Here is a 22,870-nt window from a genome sequence, read left to right on the forward strand (position 1 = left end):
TCATGATATAACATGTAACTTCATTTGCATTACTACTTCAAAGTAAAAATTATATAGTATCTGTACTTCGTGAAAGTGTGTCACAGGTTATTTTGCTTTATGACTTCGGCTGTTGGTGCTTAATGGCTCTGAAAAATACCATCAGCAACATCCCTGGAACACGCGAACGTGTCTGGATGGTGTGCGAGGCTTCCTGACGCCAACAGGGGCTGCAGGCAGGGTGGTAGTTTCTTTGTGCCCAGGTCAGCGCCCAGGGCCCTGAGCTCGGACGGCTCATCAGCAGCGGTGAGCCGAGCCCCGCGCTGCCGGCGGTGCGAGCAGCGCGCCGGAAGGCTCGGGGAGCAGAACGCCGGCTGCCAAAGGGCCTCTTCGGCTCTCGGCTACTCTGGGGGCAGGTGGCCGGCTCCCTGCTGCCACCCCGATGGCCGAGCCCACCGCCGCGGTCCCCGGGCAGCAGCGCTGTCACTGCGGGCCGTGTCCCCGTCAGCGAGCGCGGAGCGCTGGCGCCGGGACAGGTGGGCCGGGCGCGGCCCCGCCCCCAGGCGCTGATTGGCGCTTTCGAAAGGAGCGGCCGGCGCGGCGCGGGCGGGCGGGGCCGTCCCGGTGTGCGAGGCCGGCAGCGCGGCGGGGCTGGTGAGTACAGGCAAGGCATGGGACGGGACCGGACCGGATAGCATAGCATAGGATAGCGTGGAAGGTACGGAGCGCCTGAGCGGCGGCGGGTCCGGCTTGGGGGCCGTGGTGCCGTGGCAGGGTCCCGCTCGCGTCCGTGCCTCGGGCGCGCAGCTCCGGAACGGCGGCGCTCGGTGAGTCCCGCTTGTCTGTAGGGGCAGCGCTGGAAACTCGCTGAGCTTGTCGGGGACCCCGAGCAGCGCGGACAGAGCCCGGTGTTGGGCTGAGCCAAGTCACCCGTCCAGGGGAAGCAGCTCCCATCCAGTGTCTCCGGCATGGGTGTCGGAAGGGAAAGCGCCGCGAAACTTACCTTGGGGAAGGGAGAGGGGAGAGTTTTTGCATAACAGCCTTCAAACCAGTCTCTCCTGTGCCCCATACAGGCGTTTCAGGATGCAGTGCTGTTTCTGTAGGGAAGTTTGCCCCAGTGCTCTTGGCTAGAACACTCATTCGTATTGCTTAATAAGCCGAAAAGCGTCTGGCTCCTCTCTTTGCCCAAAAGCTGGCCATGTTCCAGAGATGCTGTGTGTCACCTTTGGCATAGTATCAGATCAAGCCATGGCAAAAAGTACATGTATTCTTTTAGGATCTATAAGGCATAACTGGCCTATGCATTTGAAATTGTACTGGGTGGATCTTTCATAATAAGACAGGATTTTATATTTAAGTCATAATAAACTCCTCCTGACTCACCAGCCAGCAGCCTGCTGTATGGGCATCGAGCAGTGATCCCCTCCAATGTTTCTTTGCTGGCAGAAGTGTGGGGTGGAAATGGGAGAGAGAAGAGCCTGTGAAGGCGAGTGAAGAGCTGGGGTAGTGCACCTTGTGTTAATGAGCCTCTCCCCAGACTGGATGCTCCTGTGGTAAAGGAGCCGTCTGCATGTCTCCTGTGGAGATGCCAGCTGTTGAGATTAAGTACTCCTCCCTGATTTCAAGTGGGTTTCTCTGCTTTGACAGATGTATCCAAGGCCTTTGTTGCCATTTGGAAGGAGAGAGTGTGCTCACTGCATGCTCACTCACGTCATGGAGAGGTGCAGAAAGGCAGTCCCTGAGGAGAGCAATCAGCGTGCATGAATGTAAGGAGCTGGTTGCCACCTTAAAGCCCATCACCTTGGACTGACTAGTCTGGTTCTTTCTCTTTCATGGCTCTAAGGCCTCCCCAGGGAAGCAGAGCTCCTGCTGACTCAGTAGTGCAACAAAAAGTCTCTGTAATTGCTATAGTGAGGAGGGAGTAATGCTCCACTCAATGGATCTCTTGTGCCTACCTCTTTTCTTCTGCATGTAAGGATATGTGTACCAAATAAAATCTTGAATATCCTGTAGTAGGTTTCAACAGATACTGAAATGACAGCTTCTTTCATTTCGGTGTGTTTAAAAACATGGGTTTCAGTAGGTACTGTCAAGACTAATCTACAGTTTCCAGCTGCTCTGGGTTAGTCTGTTGTGACTGCCTTGGGTGTTGATGGAATAGAAGATGATGTGTTATATATCTTAAATATAGGGTGAAGATGTAAAAGTGTTTCTACCCAATTTTTTTTAATGAGCCTGTTAACCCAAGGCATTTTAATGAGCCTGTGAATCCCTTTAGGTTCCACTTCAGCTAGGTCAATGGCTGCTTCATCAATGTTAGAGCTACCTATGGAGTTGTGGATTTTTTTGTTTCTTTCTTTCTTTGTAAACTGTGCAGTCAAGTAAAATGGGACTCTGTTCATCTTGTGCTACAGAATGGGTTGTAATTAGTGTAGCATGTCTTCTTGGGTTGGGCACCAGTGAATGATCTATAAATCCTGATACAACTGATACTAAACAGGCTATCTCATGTAGCATCTAAGAGCATGTGTTTAGCACCCTGAAGTATTTGCATAAAGTGCTTTAGTATTTGCTGACTTTGCTGTTTCTCAAATTCCCTGAGGGCAAAGTGCCAGGCATCCTTTTGGAGAGCAGAGACAGACTGTGGTCTTGCAAGGCTGTGTGGGTCATGTCCAGGGTGTGTCTGCACCCCTTTTCCTAAGAAATGTTTGTCCCTCTGCCCCACATGTCAATAGATAGGAGTGTTTTTCTCATCTCTCTTAGCTAATATTGATCCATAGCTCTAGTCCTTCACTGGAGGTTTGTCAGTCTGCCAGCTGAAGGCAGTGTTTGCCTTTCCCAATATATCATTTGGGGCTGACCACCCATCTCACAGTAAATCAGTGTCGCTGTGTTGATCCAGGTGTAAGGTGTGGCTAGGTGACACTTCTCTTACCCTTCCATCCTAGAGCCATTAGCAGCAGAAGTAGAGAGCTTTCCGGTGTTTTCCTGTTTTAAGGGGTGAAGCAGGGAGGGAAAAATGGGAGGAAAAACATCACCAGAAAGAGTGTTTTCTGCCCAGAAAAAGTAAGAGGAAGAGAAAGAATTATTAAAAGCATTGTTTCTGCTGTGATGAGCTTATTCAGTCTTTTGTCCCAAGGGACCTTGGGGATATCAGCTGGCATGGGAATGGCATTGCCTGAAGTTATGTGGGGGACATATTACAGTGTATTTTCATTCTGAGGTCTTCTCTTACACAAACTGTGATCCCTGAACACCAAATTCCTGTTGAATGAAGGCCAGCTGATAAAACTGGCATGTGTAGAAAATGATACAGTTCTAGCTGGAACTGCCAGATTTCAGTATCAAATACTTACTTCATTATGTACAGCTTTTTGGTGCAGGGAACCCAACCGGTTTTAGAAGAAGTCAGACTTGGTTATGACTCTGCCTGGTACTGCAGCATTCACCTCACCAGAGCACCTTCTGCACCTTTGCAGGCTGACTACTTGAAGGTGGCAGACGTCTGGGTCTTCTCATCCTATGCCTCTCCCAGTAAGTGGTAAGCCTATATTAATCCATATTCTCTGCAATCTCAGAGCTGAACTGTTTGAGATCTGAAAATGGGTAATTGTTGCTATATTACCTTTTCAACTCAAAATTTGTGCAGAGTAGTCTTTATCATCAGAGGGTTTTTTTGTTAAGTGTTATTCAGATGCCCTGATAATAGGTGAAGCCGTTTCACTTTCTAGGGAACCCTTTGGCATATGGGTTTACAAAATAACTTGTTTTAGAAGAACAGGCCCTTGAAGTTCAAGTGCCGCAGTTTTCCTCAATCTCCTCTTTTTTCCTTCCTTTTTTTTTTTTTTGTAAGACTAGCTTTTGTTAGGCATGCCACAAAACTGCAGATGCTGAGAATTCTTGTGATAGCTGCTGTGTGAATATTTTGCTTTGTTCGTGTTTTGAGTTCTCCCTGTGAATTAGGCTGCCTTTTGTTTTCCCTTGGCAGTTAATATGCTGGAGCTCTTGTTAGCCTATATGAAGCTCCTTATTTTAATGAGACCAACATCTCTACTGGCTGGTCTGCTGTTGTTTTATTTATTTTTTTAATCAATGAAGCCTCTTACTGAGCTTCTCTTGGGACAATAGCTTTCTTATGCCAAAGGAAAATGTATTCCTGTGGACAAAGCTCTGGGAAACATAACATGCTCATTAGTAATGCTTGGTACATACCCTGCCCTTCCCTTGTTCATTCATAGAAGGAAAAATGACATCAAGGAGAGGATGTCTTTTTTTTTTTTTCTTTCCCTAGAAATAAAAGAAAGGGGAAAGATACCAATTGGAGTGTCTCTGATAAAGTCTGAGAAGTGCTATAGCAGTTGTGCTGCAGGGAAGTGGCTTCAGCCTGAAAACAAACTGGTTGCTTGTTTGCTAGTCAGAGAGGTAAGTTGTTTGAAATGGCTGACATGTGGTCTGATGTAGTGTGTGGGTTTAAGGCAGTGGGAGGAAAAAAGGGGAAGGAAATGACATTGTTCTGCGTTCTGTGTAGGATGAAGGGGGAGAATTTTTAGAAGAATTGTGTTTTCTGTGATGGGCTATTCAAGCCTTTTGTCATAGGAAGGCCAGGTTGTGCAGGACAAGAGAACAATACATCTACATACAAAGCTTAAACATCTGGGACAGGAGAGGAAAGTTACTTATTTTCAAAGGAAAACAGATGAGTTAAAAACATCTGATAATGTCTTCAGTCTGATTTTCAGTTTAATCAGTAAGATGCTTTATTGCAGCTATTAAGTAACAGAGCAAGAAAGTTGTCTTTTAACTGGCTGCAAGACACAGATAGGTAGTTTTTGATGTTGTAATGCCCCCCAGTACCACTGTGGAGAATTATGATGGAGAAATACCTTCTGGTACGTGTGTATCTAGCGAACCTGGTAATGCTGCACATTTCTAGACCTGGAGCTTCCATGGAGAAACTTACTAATCCTCAGCCCAGTGTAGAGCTTGTGCCGGATTTTCCCGTGGTTAAAAGCATTTCTGGAAAATACTGTGTTGGCTTCAGGAGAGAAAGTGTTGACTAGGTTGCCTCTAAAACTTTCCTTAAGGTTTGTTTTGCCAGGGAATTGTCCTGATAACTATATTGGTGCAATAGTTTGCAGCATTCTGTTGAAAACTTAAGTGTATGCATGCTGCCTGGGAAGTCACAATCCCAATAGAATTTAATAAAAACTTTGATTTCTCTCATGTGTCTGTATAACAACTAGGTGATCTTTAAGGTCCCTTTCAACCCCCACCATTCTATGATTCTGTAAGAAAAAAATCTTATTCTTCAAAATTATTTTCTTGCTTTAAGATTTTCATAATCTTCAGAGTATTTAATGTAAAGTTAGGATGCATATATCTGCCTACACATAGATACAAGATATGCTTGTGATAACTCAGAAGAAAAAGATGTTGTTAAATCCAAGAGTGGTTTAAAGTATTTGTATTACACTTTGGCAAAATAAATGCCATACAGCTCCTTGAAATCATGCCTACTTTGGAGTAGTGTTAATGCATATAAAGGCAGTTGCTACTTTGTGCTGTAATAACTGTCCCTTTATTTCAGGGCAGAGAACTGAAGTTGACTGGATCAAAACCTTAGTCACTAAGATACTTCTCTCTTTCCCCTTCCTTTCCCGATTAGACTTGTTCTTATTTTTCCAAAACAGTACTGGTGAGTTTTTCTTGGGATTTTCACGAAAGCAGGAAAAACTGTATTAAAAATCTCTTCTCTTTTCCCAGAGAGAGAAACTAATGTAAATGCAGGTGACCATGCAGAATGCAGTTCAGGTAAATGTCTTTTGAAGTGTTTCAATCCTGTATACATGTATATTTTTTTTCAATGCAAAGATCTACCCTGAAGCAGATGAAATACTAGACTCCCCAGAGTTAACTTTAATTAAAAAAAAAATTATAATTTTCCATTTTACAAGTGGAGTAATGTGACAAAATGGATAACCTACTGTTACTATCAGGTGACCCTTTCACTTCTTAGTGCTGTTACCTAAGAAGGTTTTGAAGTCAGAGGCTGAGATTATTGGAACACTTGCTGGGTGATTAAAAGTGTTTTTTAAAACCTTATAGTTTTTAAAACCTTATATATTTAAAACATTCTAGTTAATCACTTAAGTATAAATAAATAAATGTATTTTTTACACACACTGAACTGAAGGAAAGTAGTTAAGAGTACCAGAAGGACTCTGTCTTTGGGAATTTTGTACACAAAATTTCAGTGTGGTCCTTTTCTTGAAATGTAAGTTACCTGTCATTTTGAAAATATGCAGTCCTGAAGAGAAATGCTAAGGATTCATGTTCAATAAATGTGTTATGTTCTTGTATGTGAACATATTTCGTCTTTTAATGTCATAATTTTTAATGATTTAAGCACAAAATGCCCTGAAATGTTTGATCAGAGAAATGAGTAGTCTGTAGTAAATTATATGATAACTTCAGATTTTAAGACTTAAAATGTGCTGAGAAAAAAAAACCACCCACACATTTAATGCATGTTTTCTTTATTCAATATTCAAGAAAGTATGTAATTTTAAATCTGAAGAAGTCAAGAGAATGAATGTAGTAGTATTTTGACACAGGAGTTACTAATGATAGCTTCACCATCCAATTGGTATTGTGTTGGTTTGGTGTATCTGTCCGAAGGGACCACTTTGAATAATAGTTCTTCAGCGTTGTTCAGAACCATGACTCTTTGTCATCTGACTGCAAGTATTAGAGCTTTCTGTCTTCAGCTTACTGAAATCCTCTGCAGGTGTGGTTTGGAGATGACCTTCCCTTAAGTCCCCGAAGTCCTCTGACTCCCAGACACGGGCCGGGTTTGGCAGATGTGTGCCTGTATGACCAATGGATATCTGTGCGGCATGAAGCAACTTTGGTGCCTATGCAAGAAGATCTGTCCATTTGGCTGTCTGGCTTGCTGGGTGAGGTTAAAAATAAATCACTGTCTAATGAACTTCAAAGAACTTTACAATATTCTAGTCAATGGTGACATTTAATATCTATACTACTATTAAGATGTGGTGTATTTGAGTCTGAATGGCTGGGAGAATTGCATTAAAATGCATGCTTTGATTTCAGATTTTATTAGCTGCCACCTCTTAGAGGGAGGATAATTAATAATTCTAATTTATATTTCTGAATTTTGTTAGTCTAATTAAAATGTAATTAAATAGATATTTGATTTTAGTTTACTTATATATTTCCACTAATTTTCAGTCTTTAACACTGGAACGCTGTTTGGGTTGCCTCTAAGTTCATATGAAACTTCTTCACCTTCTGTAGAGTAACTCTAATACTGACCTTCTTTTTTGTTTTTTTTTAAGGAATGGAAGTCAAAGCAGAACAACTGCTAGAAGAACTTGATAATGGGGTATTACTCTGCCAGTTGGTTGGTGTTCTTCAAAACACAATTGAAAAATGTTGTAGCTCAAATAACTTAAGGGTGAGTAATATCATGACTTTTAAAATACATATATAAACTCTCCAGTTGTAGGTAGTTAAGTAAGTAGTTGTCATTAAAAGGAAAACTGATGAGGGAGGCTTCCCAAAGTAATGCTCTGTACCCTCTGTATCTAGAAACTGATTAACCAAGTGTGTTTTTGTAGATGGATAAACTGGCCTCATGCAACAAATTACTTCTTGCTTTGTTAATCAAATCCTAAGGTCCTTGGTTGGTCTTTAGTTTGATTTCAGTAGAAGTCTTGCCTGAGGAAGATTTAATCCAGTTCTGGAGTTTGTTTTCTGACATCAGTGTGGGTTGATAATGAGATATATGTTGGCACTTGGTAGTATGTTTTATGGCTGTACTCTAGTGTACAGGTCAGCCATAAAAATATCCAAACTGATGTACCTGAAGATGGGCTTCAGTGTTTTTGTTGGGAATCAATGCTCAGTTGAAATGTGAATCTCAAGCAACTCTCTATATTTGATGTACAAAGTCATGTAAAACTGGTCAAGGTAACATTTGTTGAATGTACAAGTATCCTGTATAGCTACAGCAACGCTTGGATTTGTTTAACAGTAGATTACCAGCTAAATTGCCCTGGAGGACAGGAGGAACTCTTTCACCATATCCAGACCATTTTTTTAATGTTTAACTTTTACTGGTTTTACTAGTTTTTACTAGTAAAACAATGGTTTTAAGTAATGGATATTTACCAGTTAGCAGTATAATTACTAATATTAGAATTATTATTAATTGTGGGGTACAAGACAGCAGATTTAAGATGCCAAACAGTATTTATACAAGAGCTATAAGGATGTTGTAAACCCTAGAATTATAGCATCTTTTAGGTTGGAAAAGACCTTTAAGATCAGCAAGTCCAACTGCTAACCTAACACTGCCCAGTCCACCATGAAACCATGTCCCTAAGTGCCACATCTCTTAAATACCTCCAGGGTTGGTGACTCAACCGCTTCCCTGGGCAGCCTGTCCCAGTGCTTCCTTATTCTATCTACAAGAAATATGCAAGTTATCCACAATATTAGTGATTCCTGTGGTTCTGTTTCTAAACACAACAATGCATTTCCACACTTGTATGGATTTCACTGTGTAAGCCATTGTCCATTAGATCCCCAGCAAATCCTTAGGGCTTTTTAAGGAGGATGAAATGTACAACTTGTGTATCGTTTCGAAGGCACCAATTTAAAAACAAGTAAGTACTGAATTGCTTTAAAGGAAACTGCTCCTTGCTCCCTTATGATTCCTTTCACTTTCTAGAACAGGCTCTAAAATGTTGAAATCTGTCAGCTAAGTGTAGTTAGTTGATTTAACGTTCTCTTGTTGTGCTTATTCTGCTGCTGTGAGCTTGAGCTTGGGAAAGGGGAATAATTATCCAGACCTGTGAAACCACCAGTAAGACTTCTACCTCAGCACATGGGGAAATGAGGAAGCAACTGTATGGACAGCTTTGGGAGAGGCTGCAGAGCTAAGGATTTTTCACTCAGTGACTGTTCACAGTGATAAGATAGAATGCCTTCTATATTAGTGTAGCTTTTTTGATAGAGTACATGGTGGGTGGAACACAGAATAGTTACAACTGTTTCTGTATTCTGAATTTAGGGTGTATTTTCATTTGCAACTATGCTTTGAAATCTGTTGGCAATGTTGATGTGCACAATGTACTTTTTGTTTTCTTTCCTTGCCAGAATTTTCCTATGAGAAAAGTTCCATGTAAGAAGGATGCTCCATCAGGATCTTTTTTTGCCAGAGATAATACAGCCAACTTTCTTAACTGGTGTAGGGCCATTGGAGTTGAGGAGACTTATCTATTTGAATCTGAAGGTTTAGGTAAATCTATCTTTTTGTAAGATTTACTTCGCTCTGTATGTGGATAACTGCCTGGTCGGGGAGATCCCTTGTGTGTAGTCTTTTGAACCTTTTCTCTTGACTGTTCCTGTCTTGTGCAAGCTACTAATGCTTTTTTTTTAATTTTAAGGCAGTGTCCAAATAAAAGCCTTGAAAAATCAGTTCAGTGACTGCTCTAACTTGCACGATGCTTTTCCAAACTTGCTGTGTGGGATGAAGCAGGGGCTGACAGCTGTGCAACAAACTTGCGTGTTGTCCTTCAGTAAAAAGAACCACTGAGAAACAGAGGAGAAAATTGTGGTTTTGCTTTCCCTGTGTGGGAAGACAACAGGGCCATGGAGTCAACTCACAATGAGATCCTTTATTTGGTATTAGAGCTCATTCTTGTTGAAGGAATCCCTCAGAATCATGCATTCATAATGGCTAAATTTGATAACTACATTAAGGCGTTGTGCCTGAAGTGGCAACAGTCTGTTAGCAATTAACATTTACTTCAGCACCTACTTGATGTGCCCCTAAACCATTTGTGTTTTCCCATCCAATAAGAGAGTTATAAAACTAAATATTGCCAACTATATGTATGCCTGCCCCAGTGCACAGTTGGTCCCTTATAACAAACAGCTTTTAGACTGATACTTACAGATGAAATAATTTTTTTTTAACTGCTAATTAAGAGGAACTATACTTCTATCACATGGTAAATGAAGAAATGCTCTTCTACCAGCTATTATGTCAGTAAAAATTAATTAATCCAAAACTTTCTGTGGCAAGCCAATATTTTTTTGTTTGTTTGTTGGGTTTTTTTGTTAATTTTTTTTAAATAAACAAAATATCTGCCTGTCAGCAGAATAGTAAAAAAAATTGAAAAGTACCTTTGTTTTCAGTAATCAAATGAATTTGTCACAATATTCACTGGATTTTCTCAAAGTCTTTGTGCCATTTAATGCCATTTACACGCTCATTGGACTGCCAGTGCCTTCTCCACTGGATAAGTCATCTTTTAAAATAGTTGAGAAAACACCATCATTTGCATCTGTCTTATTCTGATTAACTAGTCTAGTGAGTGTACCTTTTTTCAGTGCCATGAAAAACAGATGAGTAGAACTGAGCTGTAAGAAAATTAGTTTTAATAATTTTTTTTAGTTCCTTGTATGAATTGTATTGCTTAAACATCTTAGGTCCTGTAAGTGGATGGGTAACTGGAACCTGTTTAGCCTTCCTGAGATAAGCAGACAGGATTTCCTGGTGCTGTGGCTTTCACTCATAGCGAATAAGTGTTTTGAAGTCTGATTGTAACTCCTGACACAAGCTTGCTTTATGGCATAAATATCTTCTGTGAGCCTTTTTGGCAGTTGAAATGAGCAGACTTGCTTCCTTGATGAAACATTCTTTCCACTGATGTTTTCCATCAGACCTTCAAGCCATTCTTTATAAATGAAGTAGGAGAAGGATAATTTAACAGTTGTCTTTTTCCCATCAGATACATATGGCAACACCTCCTGAAAGTGTAGATGACTATGAAGGAAATAAATTAAGAGGGTCTTGAGACAGCAGAAAGGAAGAGTAGACATCATGGGATGCCCTTTGACATCAAGCCAAAATAAGTATCTTGATTTCTGCTAGGGGTATATTTGGATTTTTCTCTTTTGGATTCAGGCAAATTAAAACATTTCTGGCAAACACACACAGAGAAAAGATATTAGATGACCTCTAGTAACTTTTAAATTATGGCTGTGTCAACTTTCTATTCTAGATTTGTCCTTCATAATCAGACCTTTTAAAAAGCAGACTTACAAACTGGAGTAGGTGATGTAAACAAGGGAATCTGACTTCATACTCAGCTTATACTTTAGGAAACACTTCAGCATTATTTAAATCAAAGCAATTTTAAATATCAAATTGAACATCAGAAAGATGTCAGATTTCATCTGTAAATGTAGAGCAGGCTCAGGTTTCTCTTCAGAGGGAATTTCCAGTTTCTACTGAGTATTGTAACTACATGGTGTGAAGAAAGTCAGACTTGTTCATATAAATGTTCTACAACTTATCTGGTTTCTTATACTTGATGGTAGTGGAGGAAAGAATGGTGCTGTGTGTAGATTGAGGCAAGTTGAATGACCTTTCTCCCAGTCTTTGGTTTTTGAGTTTTTAGGCAGTATTCCCACTTAGTTAAGAAAGCACAGGGATCGTCTGTTTTCTAAAGCATTTATACAACTGTTCTTAGAATATGTTGAAAGAATCTCAGTTTTGAGGCTTGTATGGGGACAGAGGAGGAAGTAGTTGCTTGTGCGTGAGGTTTTAAACTATTTTCTTTCTCTGTTCCTGGCCTTGTTTCCTTTTGCTTTTTCTTGCACACCTAAAGATGGAACTTTCAAGAAACCAAAACAGACATTGTTTTCCTTCTGCCTCTTCCATTCTTCAGTGCAACAGTAGAAATAATTGAATGTTTCCATTTCAAAATTCTTAAGAAAACCCAGACTTGCCACCGTCGTATTCACATTGCTTAGCTATCACTCTTGCATCTCATTCTTCAGCTCTCCAGATCATCATTTAGTGTGCCTACATGATCAAGTGCATGTAGCTGCTAGAGCTGCTCTGAATTGAGGGGTGTGAAGCAGCCTCTGCTTTGGGCACTAGCTGAGTTACTATGGGCAAGTCTTTGAGAAGCAAAGCCTTGTGCAAAACTGTGCTACTAACATATCTGAAAGTGTGTTGCTGCTTCTCTGTGATCACAGCTAGTGTCTCATGTTTGAATCTGAGCGTTTGTATTTTAAACCAGCATTGTTCTCACCTCCTTCTTATGCTCAGGGCTTTTGACTACCCTTTTCAGATACAGCCTCACAAAGATACCAAATTCTGAAGAAAACCTCTTGGTGGATGGGGCAGGAGGTTTGGGCTGCTTGGGAGGGGATAAAATGATGAGGGTGTAGAATGGGGTACAGGAGCTGCCACTGACAAAGTGGTATCTTCTAGTGGAAGTGGATGAACCTGCCATATGGATGGACCCTGCTGGCACCTGGAACATTTGAAGTGATAAGAAAAAAGATCTGTTGCTAACTGAGATGGTAACAGTCACACAGATTCTTCTTTCACAGCCAAGGGACTAAACCACTTAGGCTGACTGGCTGTGTAGCCAACCACTTGGTCCTTCACAGTATATCCTCCTATGGATGTTAACCTACAGAGTGCCTGTGCCTGTCTGTGTCTGTATGCATGAGCATGAATAGATTGGTATATTTTCCTATTTGCAGTTGTTAAATGCTTTTCATCTTTAAGACTATAATAATGTATTTGGGGGTAGGGAAAGCTCTCAGATCTCTTTCTTTCCTGTTCTCATCAAGAAAGAAGATCATAAAACCAAATAAAACATAATTCTCCTAGAAGGAAGAGTTTGATTTCAGGAATGCCAAGATGCATTTAAAGACTTTATGAAATAGAAAATTAGAGTTGGAAAGCATATAGTGCTTTGTCAATGATAATGTAAGTTGCCCCTGGGTAAAATGGGAAATTTGTGGGCATCTATACATCATCTTCTCTTCTCTGTACCTAATTGCATAGGCCTTGCTGCAATAAATATGAACTGTAACTCCTCTTTATTCTCTTCCCTTTTAGTTTTGCACAAGGATCCAAGACAAGTATATCTTTGTCTGTTGGAAATTGGACGCATTGTATCCAAGTACGTGATCTGCACATAATCTTAACAAGAAATTGAAGAATACATCCTATTAAGTAAAAGCTAAGACAAAGTTAAGACAATCTGTGGTCATTAAGTGCAATGCAGTGGATGTTAATTCCTCACAAAAAGTAATAAGTGGCTTTTCTAGGACCATCATATAATATGAATATTTTTTCAGATAATTATCAGACCTTTTCAGGGAGAGGCACTGTTCCATGCTGCCTTTTATAGTTGAGTGTTTAAGTTATACATTCAGCTTATAGATATGTGTACCTCTTGGAAGAACTCACTGAACATTAAAGATTATTTTAAGGGGTATAATTTTTCATCTTTTTGGCAGGTTCTCTACATTTAAACTTTTGATTTATTTCTAGTGCAGAGCTGGAAGCTTTAAGATAGTTTATCTAAATTGGTTGTGACCTAAATGATGTAATTTTGACAGTATTTTTACTTCATTCTCTGGTAACACCAAGGCTACCTTAGGGAAGACTTCTGCTAAAAACTCAGACCTGCTCCTTCTCTTTGGATTATCAAGACAGTTATCCCTCTGACTGATTTTAATGCTGTGCCATGTCAGCCAAACCACTTAGAATTTTGCAAATTTGTTAATATCAGTTTCTTTTTGTTTTCTTTAGTAAATTAGCAATTAAACTCTCTACTTTGATATTTGAGGTATGGAGTTGAACCTCCTGTACTTGTAAAACTAGAGAAGGAAATTGAGCTAGAAGAAACCCTTCTGATGACCTCTGGGCCACCATCACCTATTAGCACAGCAAAGTCATGTTGTCACCATGGAGAGCTACACGAGGCAGTAAGTACTACTTACTTAGTGGGATACGGGCTTTAAATCAAGCTCTTAAGTTTCATACTTGTATGATCTGGCTCAGTAAGCATTGGCTGGTTTTCATCTAATATGTTAGCCTCTTTAAACAGAAAACAGAAGTGTATGCACCTCTTTTTATAATTATTTGTTTGTTTTTGTTTTGTAAAGAAAATGCTGTTCTATATGTTTTGGAGTAAATGCCTTGGTGCATATAACCCACCTTGAGTTCCTTTCCCCTGCTCCCTTTTCATTGCTTCTTTGAGTATAAGAAATAATTTCATTCAATTTTTCTGGTATGTCAATATCCTATGAGTGCAATGAATGCTTCTCTTCAATTTGATGTTTTCCTAAAACTTTATCAAATGTTAAAGTAGGCTTTGATGAAACTCACAACAGCTTGTGAATTGGTCCAAAAGAAATTATGAGTAATTTTCCTATTTGCTTAAAAATGCATGTTAAGTCTTTAAAATTCATTTGTTTTAAAGGTCCTCTGTGTAGTAATGTAAAAATTCTGTTTCTTTGGGAACGTCAGCCACTAAGTCCTTGCTCTCTCTCTCAAAACTTCACTGTTTTTTCTTCTTGGCAATAGTCTTGACCTTCCAGTTTATTACATTTCTAAATGGCTCTAAAAGATGCATCTTCTCTAACCTGGCACATATTTGGGGACTACCTTTCTCCTTTTTTCAGTGGTTTTCTTCTTGGTTGTCTCACAGAAGATTAACTTAGCCTAACAGAAATTTAGGGAGAATGGTGAAGTAGCTCTGGGCCAGGTGTAGCAATGGCTTTGGTCACAAGAGAGACCCAGGCATTTGTTTCAATTTCTAGAGACCATAACAGTGTCTTTACAGGGTCGTGGTTAGAAATGAGGCTACTATGCATAGAAGTATAGACTTGTCTTAATACCAGAAGTGGAAATAACAGAAAACTGAAGAAATCATAAAAATTGGATTAGAACAACTCAAAATATTTGTGTGTGCATACAATTTGTTCTTTCTTTTAATTTTTTTATTCTACATTTTGTATCTTTATGTAGCTGAGATTTTCTTGTGAAGGAATAGAATTCTAGTATTTTCTTATATTATGGGCTGAAGATATTGGTATCTTTTCTTGTATTCAGTGTTTCAACAGACTATTAAACATGTACTTCTTTCAAAATACTAACAAATACTTTCAATTTTAATAACTAGGTAAAACATATAGCAGAAGATCCTCCCTGCAGTTGTTCCCATCGGTTTTCAATTGAATACTTATCAGAGGGACGTTATAGACTGGGAGATAAAATACTCTTCATAAGAGTAAGTAGTTTTTCAGAACTCCAACTTATATTTCTACTGGGGAGAGAAATGCTTTTAAATAGAATACCTCATTTTTATGGTGTTGTTTTAGAATCACAGAATTATTTGGGTTGGGACAACTTGCCATTTAATCACCTATTCAAAGTAGGTGTAGTTACTTTGATCTTACAACTATTCATTTTACAATCACACTAAACAAAGTTAATGCTTTTCTGTGGTGTTTTTAAAATTTCAACAATTATTTGCAATATAAATAAGGAAATGTCATGGAATATCCTGAGAATGTTGATTGTTCAAAACCTTGACTCTTGGAGTTTATAATTTTCAGGATAGTTGAGTACTCTCTTCAGCAGTCATGAGGTTGTGTTACAGGGGCATCTATAATTTGAACAAAACCTGTATCCAAAACTCTAAATACTAAATGAAGATGCTTACAGAATGGTTAAAATGTCTTCTGTAAAGATACTTCCATTATTTGCAGATGTGTAATGACTGTCTCTACAGGAGAAACTATCTAATAAAATAATTGGGAAACACAAACCTTGTTTATCACATAATTTCTCTGTTTTAAAATGTTTCTCTGAAAGAAAGGAGGTGCTATTTTTAGTTAATTTCAATAGATGGTAATGTAAGATGAAGACCTAATGCTGCATAAAACAAGATGGAAATTTCTCTTGTCCTTCTATTCCCAACCCCTCTTCCTCCATTCTCAGATGCTACATGGCAAGCATGTGATGGTACGTGTTGGTGGAGGCTGGGACACTCTTCAAGGTTTTCTGCTCAAATATGATCCATGCCGAGTGCTTCAGTTTGCAACTCTGGAACAAAAAATCCTGGCGTTTCAGAAAGGGGTCACCAGTGACAGTATCCCTAACTCATCAGCTAGGAATCAGGAGCCTCCTGTTATGAATCCAATGTCAGCTGTCAATATGTTTCAAAAGCAGCCGTCAAAAGTCACTACTCCTGTTTTAGCTGTTGGGGCTGGTGCCAAGAAGGCTTTATCTAAACATCCTCAGTCCCCTGCCCTGGCATCACCAAGAGTGCCAGTGCCCCCATCTTCCACAGCCAAGTCATCAACAGTCAGGTCCAAATTACAAGGGTCTTCAGCGACAGGTGTGCAGTCTCCTTTCAAAACACTAGCTGGCACCTCAAAGAAACTGGAGTCTCCTGCATGCAGCTCACCAGCTTCTGCTCCTTCGCAGCCTGTAAGCAAAAGTTCTTCATGTACAGGATCAAGAACAGCTCTAGTTCCCTCCGAAACAGTGCGCAAACGTATTTGGTCCCCCGATGCTCCCAAGGTGAAATTTGTCCCGCCTCAGGGCTCCACAGCACCAGCACTCCATCCTACCCTCTCATCCTCTAAAAAACAACCGTCTCATTTGTCTGAGACAGCTGAAATGATGGCTTCAAAACAGAAGCGTGTCCCTGCTAAATGCAAACCTGTATCTATCACTAAAACCAAAGCAAATTCAGTCGCTCCAAGGGCTGCTCGGCCACCTGTGACAAATCTGCCTGCTGTTGCCAAGTTTGCACATTCTCAGCAGCTCCTTGCAAAACCTCCTTCTGAAAATGCTATTCAGATCTCGGGAGCTGCATCTCAGAATCCTCAGAAAGCCCTACGAACAGCTTCTGACCTGGCAAGGAATTTGAAAAGTGCATCGGTCCTCTCTGCTTCTGCACCTTCTCTTGCAGTTAGCAAAGCCTCAAAGTCACCACCTTCACTGATACCTACAAGCAAACACATATCATCAGCTGTCAGTAAGCGGCCAAATATCAGTAATCCCCCTCTGGTTGGGCCCTCTTTATCCAAACCTCCTGAACGTACCCCCTTATCTGTTGTACGACTTCCTCAAACTTCTGCCAAAGTGGCAGTGACCAAAAAATCAGCACAGCCTTCCACAAAAGGTCAGCCTTCAGCCAAAAACTTGCAAACAAACAAAAGCCTGGCCCCAGCAGCCAAGAAGCCTCTCTCGAAGGAACAGTCATGTAACAAAGGAACACCTGGTGTGTCAAAAGTTCCTCTTATGAAGAGCAGGCAAGATGATCACTATTTTGTTATGACAGGGAGTAAAAAGCCCAGAAAGTAAACTTATTTTGTTCAAAATAAGTTTATGAAACACTGAGGACAAGGAAAAAATGTTAAATAACACTACATTTAACATGAAATATTAGGTATAACCTACATTTTGCTGCATAACTTACTGTAAGAACTGTGTTTATTTTGCGGTTAGGAACTTCTATTTGGATATATTTAGAAGTGAGCTTGCTTGCTGTGTAGCACTGTGGAATAGAAAATATTCCTAACCTGCTGTAAGAAAGGTGGGTGTGCTGGTTTAAAAGTAAACTGGAGGTAGAAGTGAACGCAACTCAAGAGAGTTTACAAATCAGAGTTACAATTTCCTAAAAAGAGGTTACAATAAATTAAATGATACAGAGAAAACTGGTTTTCACCCCCCACAAACAGATATATAACCCTGGGACAAGAACAGAACAGTGTTTAGTGGCCCCTGTGCTGATCACTACGTGGCCCCCCTGGGTGTAAAGTAAGAGGAAAAGAAAACCTGTTAGTCCAGATGATGGTGGCAGTTCTGTTGAAGTAATGAGCACAGTCTTGTCGAGAGTGGCAGTGGCAGTCCTGTTGGAGTTCTGGTCTTCTGGATCCAACAAGTGGTACCAGAAGTCCCAAAACCCGAAGTTTATATATGCTCAAGTTCAGGTGGTAATGCGCAGTTCCTCCCCCAGGGTGGGGAGTTTCACAGTGGGTGTTTTAACTCTGTGAGTCATGGGATATTTTTGGAGTCTTTGATTTTTGGAGTCTGTGTTGCAGCTGCCTATTATGCCAGTCCAGTATGGCCCATTAGCAGAGGTGACTCCTCAGGCTGGGTGTGAAGGTGTTAATGCCTTTCCGAAGGGGAGTTATCACAGCTGAGTCATTGGTGTGAAAACAAAAGAACACTTCACAGCCTTGCAGGGTTTCTTTAACACCCAGCTTGTAGCCTGAGGTATCAGGTGTGCCCTGGGCAGCTGCTGCAAACGGTCCGTTATTAACAGTCCATCACAAATGACATAGAGGGTGTAGAATACACAGTTTTGGTTATACCCACATAGTGATAAACTGGTTCCAGCCCCTGTACCTAGGACAGTGGGAGAGAGGAAAGGGGAGCTAAGGCTGCTGTTTTGCTGCTGCTCATTTTCAGTGGAGCGAAGTCTGCCCAAGAAACATCTACCCAGGGCGGAGCCTGAGTGACTCTGGTGGTTCTGGCATGTCTGCATCAAGGCCCATGGCAAGCAGTAGAGCTGTGCTCTACTGTAACATTTCTAATACCTCAAACAAAACAATGATTTTTAGTTCACTGGTGTCCCACAATCCAAATTTGGGTCACCTGCATGTATTAGAAAGAAAGAAATCTCTATTGTGTTTAGATTTTACAGATGTTGTTATCAGTGTTCACTGTGCCCCCCATATGCCTTCTTCAGCTCTCTTGGAAGTGGAGCTTTCTCGGTCTGTGTTAAATTGGACATGGAAAATCATGGCCTTGATTGCTTGCTCTCATTGTGCCTTAGTCTCTCAAATTTATAAAAGATCTCTTCAGTGAGCAATACTACCTTTAAAATCAAGGGCAGATAAATTTGCTTAGTCCATGCTCTAATCTGACTATAAGTGAGCCCAGGCTTTCCTAGAAAGCTCTTGCTGCATTAAGATATGCTCCTGAGTTCCTGGGAGGACACTTTCCCCTGGGCTGGAGCCCTACACCAGCTGCTGCTCCTGAGTTGCAGCCCCAAAGCAGCTCCAGCTGCAGCAACACTGAGCTGCGAGTACTGACCTGCGCTGGCAGAGTCTTACTGCTCTGCAGGAATGGCCTTTGCATGTAACACTGAATCATTAAATACTTTTCTCAGTGCTACAGGTTCATTTTTGTAGGCACTCTTAGTCTGCGGTGGCCTTTTTTGTTTTATTTATGGAGACCTTCTTACTGACTCCTCTCTATTACTCTCTGGAGGTGAGAAGTAGTTTCCCTGAGGGGTACTGCCTGTAAACCTCTTAAAATGCCAGAAAGCTATGCATTCTTTACATTCTCAACTCTGAAGGCTTTCAGTGTGTTAAGCGTCTGTGGTGCTCAGGACCTTTACCCTTAACAGAAGGGAGCTTCATGGTAGATCAAAAACTACTGTCTTTGGGAGTAGCGCTGTTTGGGTTTTTTTGGTTTTAATGAACAGTCATTCCTGCAAACACTGAGAAGCAGTGAAGGTCTGTGAAGAGACACTGCTGACTTCCACAGATCATCACTTCTCCTCTCCATTCCCAGTCTATTTATGGGCAGGAGCAGGTGTGACTGCTAGATTGACTCCTGGATGGTCAGACAGGGAAGTTTCCTAAAAAGGAGAACAACAGTTTCTGCTGTTATGAGGTTTATTGGTTTTGGTTTGTTTTTTCTTTTCCCTGGAACTACAGTAAGCAAGCATCATGAACTGAGTTCTCATGCGTCATGGCAAAGTCATTGAGCTGCCTTTCTGAGCACCTTGTTAGCTTTTTAAATTTTATTTATGATTCTATTTATGCATATCTACTGTATCATACTGCTTACAACCTGCTGGGAGTAAACAGTAAAAACCAATATGCAAATTGTAGGAGGAAAACAGATCACTTTTGATAATGTGGACACAAGTCCCACAAGCTCACATACAAAGTTGTATGTTTGGGAAGGCCTTAGGCTTACTTATTTTATGAGTACACTGGTCAAAGCCACTACTGCAAATGTTAAGAAAAGTATTGACTGTAGTGGATTGCTGTCAGGTTTGATAAATTTCGCACATGGTTTTATATGCTAAAAGCATTTTACAGTAGATGACTTGCTTTTGATTTTTAGACATACAAATAGTGAGTTACATGTGATATATCTCATGCAGATTAATAGCTGAATTGTTGGGGTTTCTTTCTAAGTCTGGCTGAGATGGAGTTAACTTTCTTCATAGCATCCCATATGGTGCTGTGTTTTAGATTTGTGGCTAAACCAATGTTGATAACACACCAATGTTGCTGAACAGCACTTGCCAGGGTCAAGTCTTTCTTTTTTCTCCTCTGCCCCCCACTGAGTAGACTGGGAGTGGGCAAGAGATTGGGAGTGACACAGCTGTGACAGCCAACCCAAGCTGGCCAAAGGGCTATTCCATATCATATATCATCACCTCAACAATAAAAACAAGGAAGAGGTGGAGAAAGAAGGGGGAGCAGGGTGGGTGGCTTTCAAGGTGGCTGTTTGCCAACTGGCTTGTCATCAATCTCCACGTGGGAGGTAGTGAGGGATTGCCTTTGCATCACTTGGTGGTTTATTTTTTTATATCTTTCCTTCACTTATTAAAGTGTCTTTATCTCAGCAAGTGAGTTTTGCTTTTGCTGCTCTTCTCTCCCTCATCTTGCTGTGGATGGAAGAGAGGTAAGGGGAGCAGCAGCTGCATAGGTGCTTGGCTGCTGGCTGAGGTCAACCCACTATACTTTTTGAACCATTTACAAGGGTTTTAGTAGCAATTTAAACACTGAGACTCTTGGATATCAGTGTAAAGCAATTTCAACATCTACCTTTTTGAACTACAGAGAAAATGAAGCAGATAGCTTCATCTTTGTGATCTATTATTTTATGTAATAGATTGATTGTTATGGTTCAAAATGAAACAAAAAGCATAAGCTTTTACAGCTGAAACTTTTTTCAGCTAATCTAAAGATCATTCCCCTGTTACATATGGATAGACTTGGTTTGATTTTATTATAGAAATAGTGTATTTGAGCATGGTCCAACTTCTGTGAATATTCTAGTCTCCACCTGTATCGTCATATTCTAACTGAAAGTGTCATGTAACATGAGGTGAACCAAGAATAAGGTGTAACAAAGTACCTCCTAATGGAAATACATACCCTTTTTGCAAAGTTTATATTGCCAAATAGCAAGTCTAATCTTCAGCTTGTGCTACTTTTTGTGAGCGAAAGATAATTTGGAGCAAGAATCTGACTGAATTCTCCATGTCATATCGATGTCCTTCTGTATGAGTACTTATTTTGAATAAACATACACTGCACCTTTTTAGGTGCACACATGTTTTTAGTCCTCATGTCTTTTTGTGGGAAGGGAAAGAGAATGTATTTCAGAAGGCTTATGTTTTCTCTCTACCACCACATAAAGAGTATCTCAGGCTGTGATAAAGACATAAATAGCTGCATCAAATCCATTGCTTTGTTTGGAGTTCAAGACCTTTTTATTCTGATCCTGTTTTCAATATGACTAATTGTGTAGAAGGGGCTTTCTGTTCGTCCTTAGCTGACAGAAAGCCTGAGTATTTTCAGATATACCTCTGAGAGTTTCATTATTTGCAGCTCTACTTGAAATATAAAGCACTTGTGTGCTAATATTTTCCATGCTTACATCTTGTCAGCAAACTTTAGACCCATCTCTGTGTCTGTCGCTATCAATAACATAAACCTAATTAGTTTTTTTGAGAAGAGAATTGGATCTTCTCACTGGAGCCACCTAATGAACTTTTTTTCCCCTTCCCTATTTTGTTTTTTAAAAATCTTTTAATATCTGCATTTCTCTGCCTGTTCCAGTGTCTTCAGTTCCTGCCAGTCCGATGCTGGTGCCTGATCATGTAGATATACTTATGCTTCCACTTCAGCTTTGTCTAGCCACATTCTTGTGGCATCTACCATACTTGTTCCTACAGGACCAAGTTCTGCAGAGATGTTAGTTGCAGCTTTCTTTTAAGACATGATGTTTCAGTTGACCAATAAAATACAAAGACAATACAAGACTGTCTCAGGTAAGTGTCCTAACCCTTACCTATATATACTAACCATAAAACCCACACATATATATATCTGATAAAATTCAAGGCAGTTTTCCATGTAAAACTTTGAGCAGTCATAGCTTTGAACAGCAAACTCTACAGCTTCTTCTCTATTTCCCTACAGGGAAACTGAAATCTGTTTGTTAGATGAGCGAGAGCTATGGGGCCATCTGGTGTCTATGAGTTTTATAGAGGCTACTCTGGCAATGTAAACCCTTTAACTTCTCTTGAAGTCCACAGGCAAAACTTTTCTCTTTGATTCCAATGAAACCTTTTAGCTGGCAAAATCCAGACTTGGCATGCAATAAATAAAGCAAGAAATGTTTAATTTTGTAAGACCCTTTCATTTCAGGCAAATACATTTGTGAAAACCTTCTTTTCATTATTTTTTTTTTTAAGAGCCAAGATTGAAGATCTCTTCCTTACTAAAACTTTAAAAAAATGAATTGTGTGAAATGTAAATAAGCTCAACACTTTTGTACATTTCAGATATCTTAATAAAAAATAAAACATTAAAATATTTGAGTTGAGATCTGCTCACAGTACAGGTCTAGCTAGCCAGTAATCCCCACTAACTCATACACAAACTTGCAGGTGTATCAGCTGGTGGGAATGGCAGAAGCAGATGGCTTTCTAGTTGGGGAGGGGTACTGATGTCTAAATCAAAGCTATTACAGCACTTTATGTGAAGTATTATGTTCCAGATGGAAGAAAAAACAGGATGGGAGCAGCTGTCCATTTCTCCAAGGAATGTAGCTAGGCAGAAAATATTGACAGATTAGTTGTGCTAAGAGTTTTTAGGAGGTAGGATTGCAGCACAGAACTTTGATATAAAATCAGTCTTTAGTGCTGAATCAGAAAGTACTGTGCAAAGCTGAGGTCCTACTAAACAAAGACAAAGTTGCATGCTTCCGCAA

The 22,870-nt window shown here is 40.3% G+C and overlaps 1 protein-coding gene across 8 annotated transcripts; it reads left to right on the forward strand.

The window, feature by feature from the left end:
- Positions 1–627: 627 nt before the first annotated feature.
- Positions 628–17,663, forward strand: GAS2L3 (growth arrest specific 2 like 3). 8 transcript variants are annotated; one of them, XM_027679983.1, is made up of 12 exons: positions 628–697; positions 1,627–1,745; positions 3,350–3,520; positions 4,271–4,401; positions 5,745–5,790; positions 6,767–6,935; positions 7,338–7,456; positions 9,163–9,304; positions 12,935–12,998; positions 13,671–13,809; positions 15,009–15,116; positions 15,830–17,663. In XM_027679983.1, the coding sequence occupies exons 5-12, from the start codon at positions 5,761–5,763 to the stop codon at positions 17,201–17,203; spliced, it is 2,145 nt and encodes a 714-aa protein (XP_027535784.1). In that variant the 5' UTR covers positions 628–697; positions 1,627–1,745; positions 3,350–3,520; positions 4,271–4,401; positions 5,745–5,760; the 3' UTR covers positions 17,204–17,663. The 8 variants fall into 8 exon arrangements, with proteins under 8 accessions (XP_027535784.1, XP_027535788.1, XP_027535789.1 ...); XM_027679988.1 differs by having other exon boundaries at positions 649–806; positions 5,743–5,790; XM_027679990.1 differs by having other exon boundaries at positions 649–806; positions 3,350–3,513.
- Positions 17,664–22,870: the final 5,207 nt, after the last annotated feature.

The sequence above is a fragment of the Neopelma chrysocephalum genome, unplaced genomic scaffold, assembly GCF_003984885.1.
Source record: "Neopelma chrysocephalum unplaced genomic scaffold, ASM398488v2 Primary Assembly neopelma1_59, whole genome shotgun sequence".
In the NCBI taxonomy this organism is placed as follows: domain Eukaryota; kingdom Metazoa; phylum Chordata; class Aves; order Passeriformes; family Pipridae; genus Neopelma; species Neopelma chrysocephalum.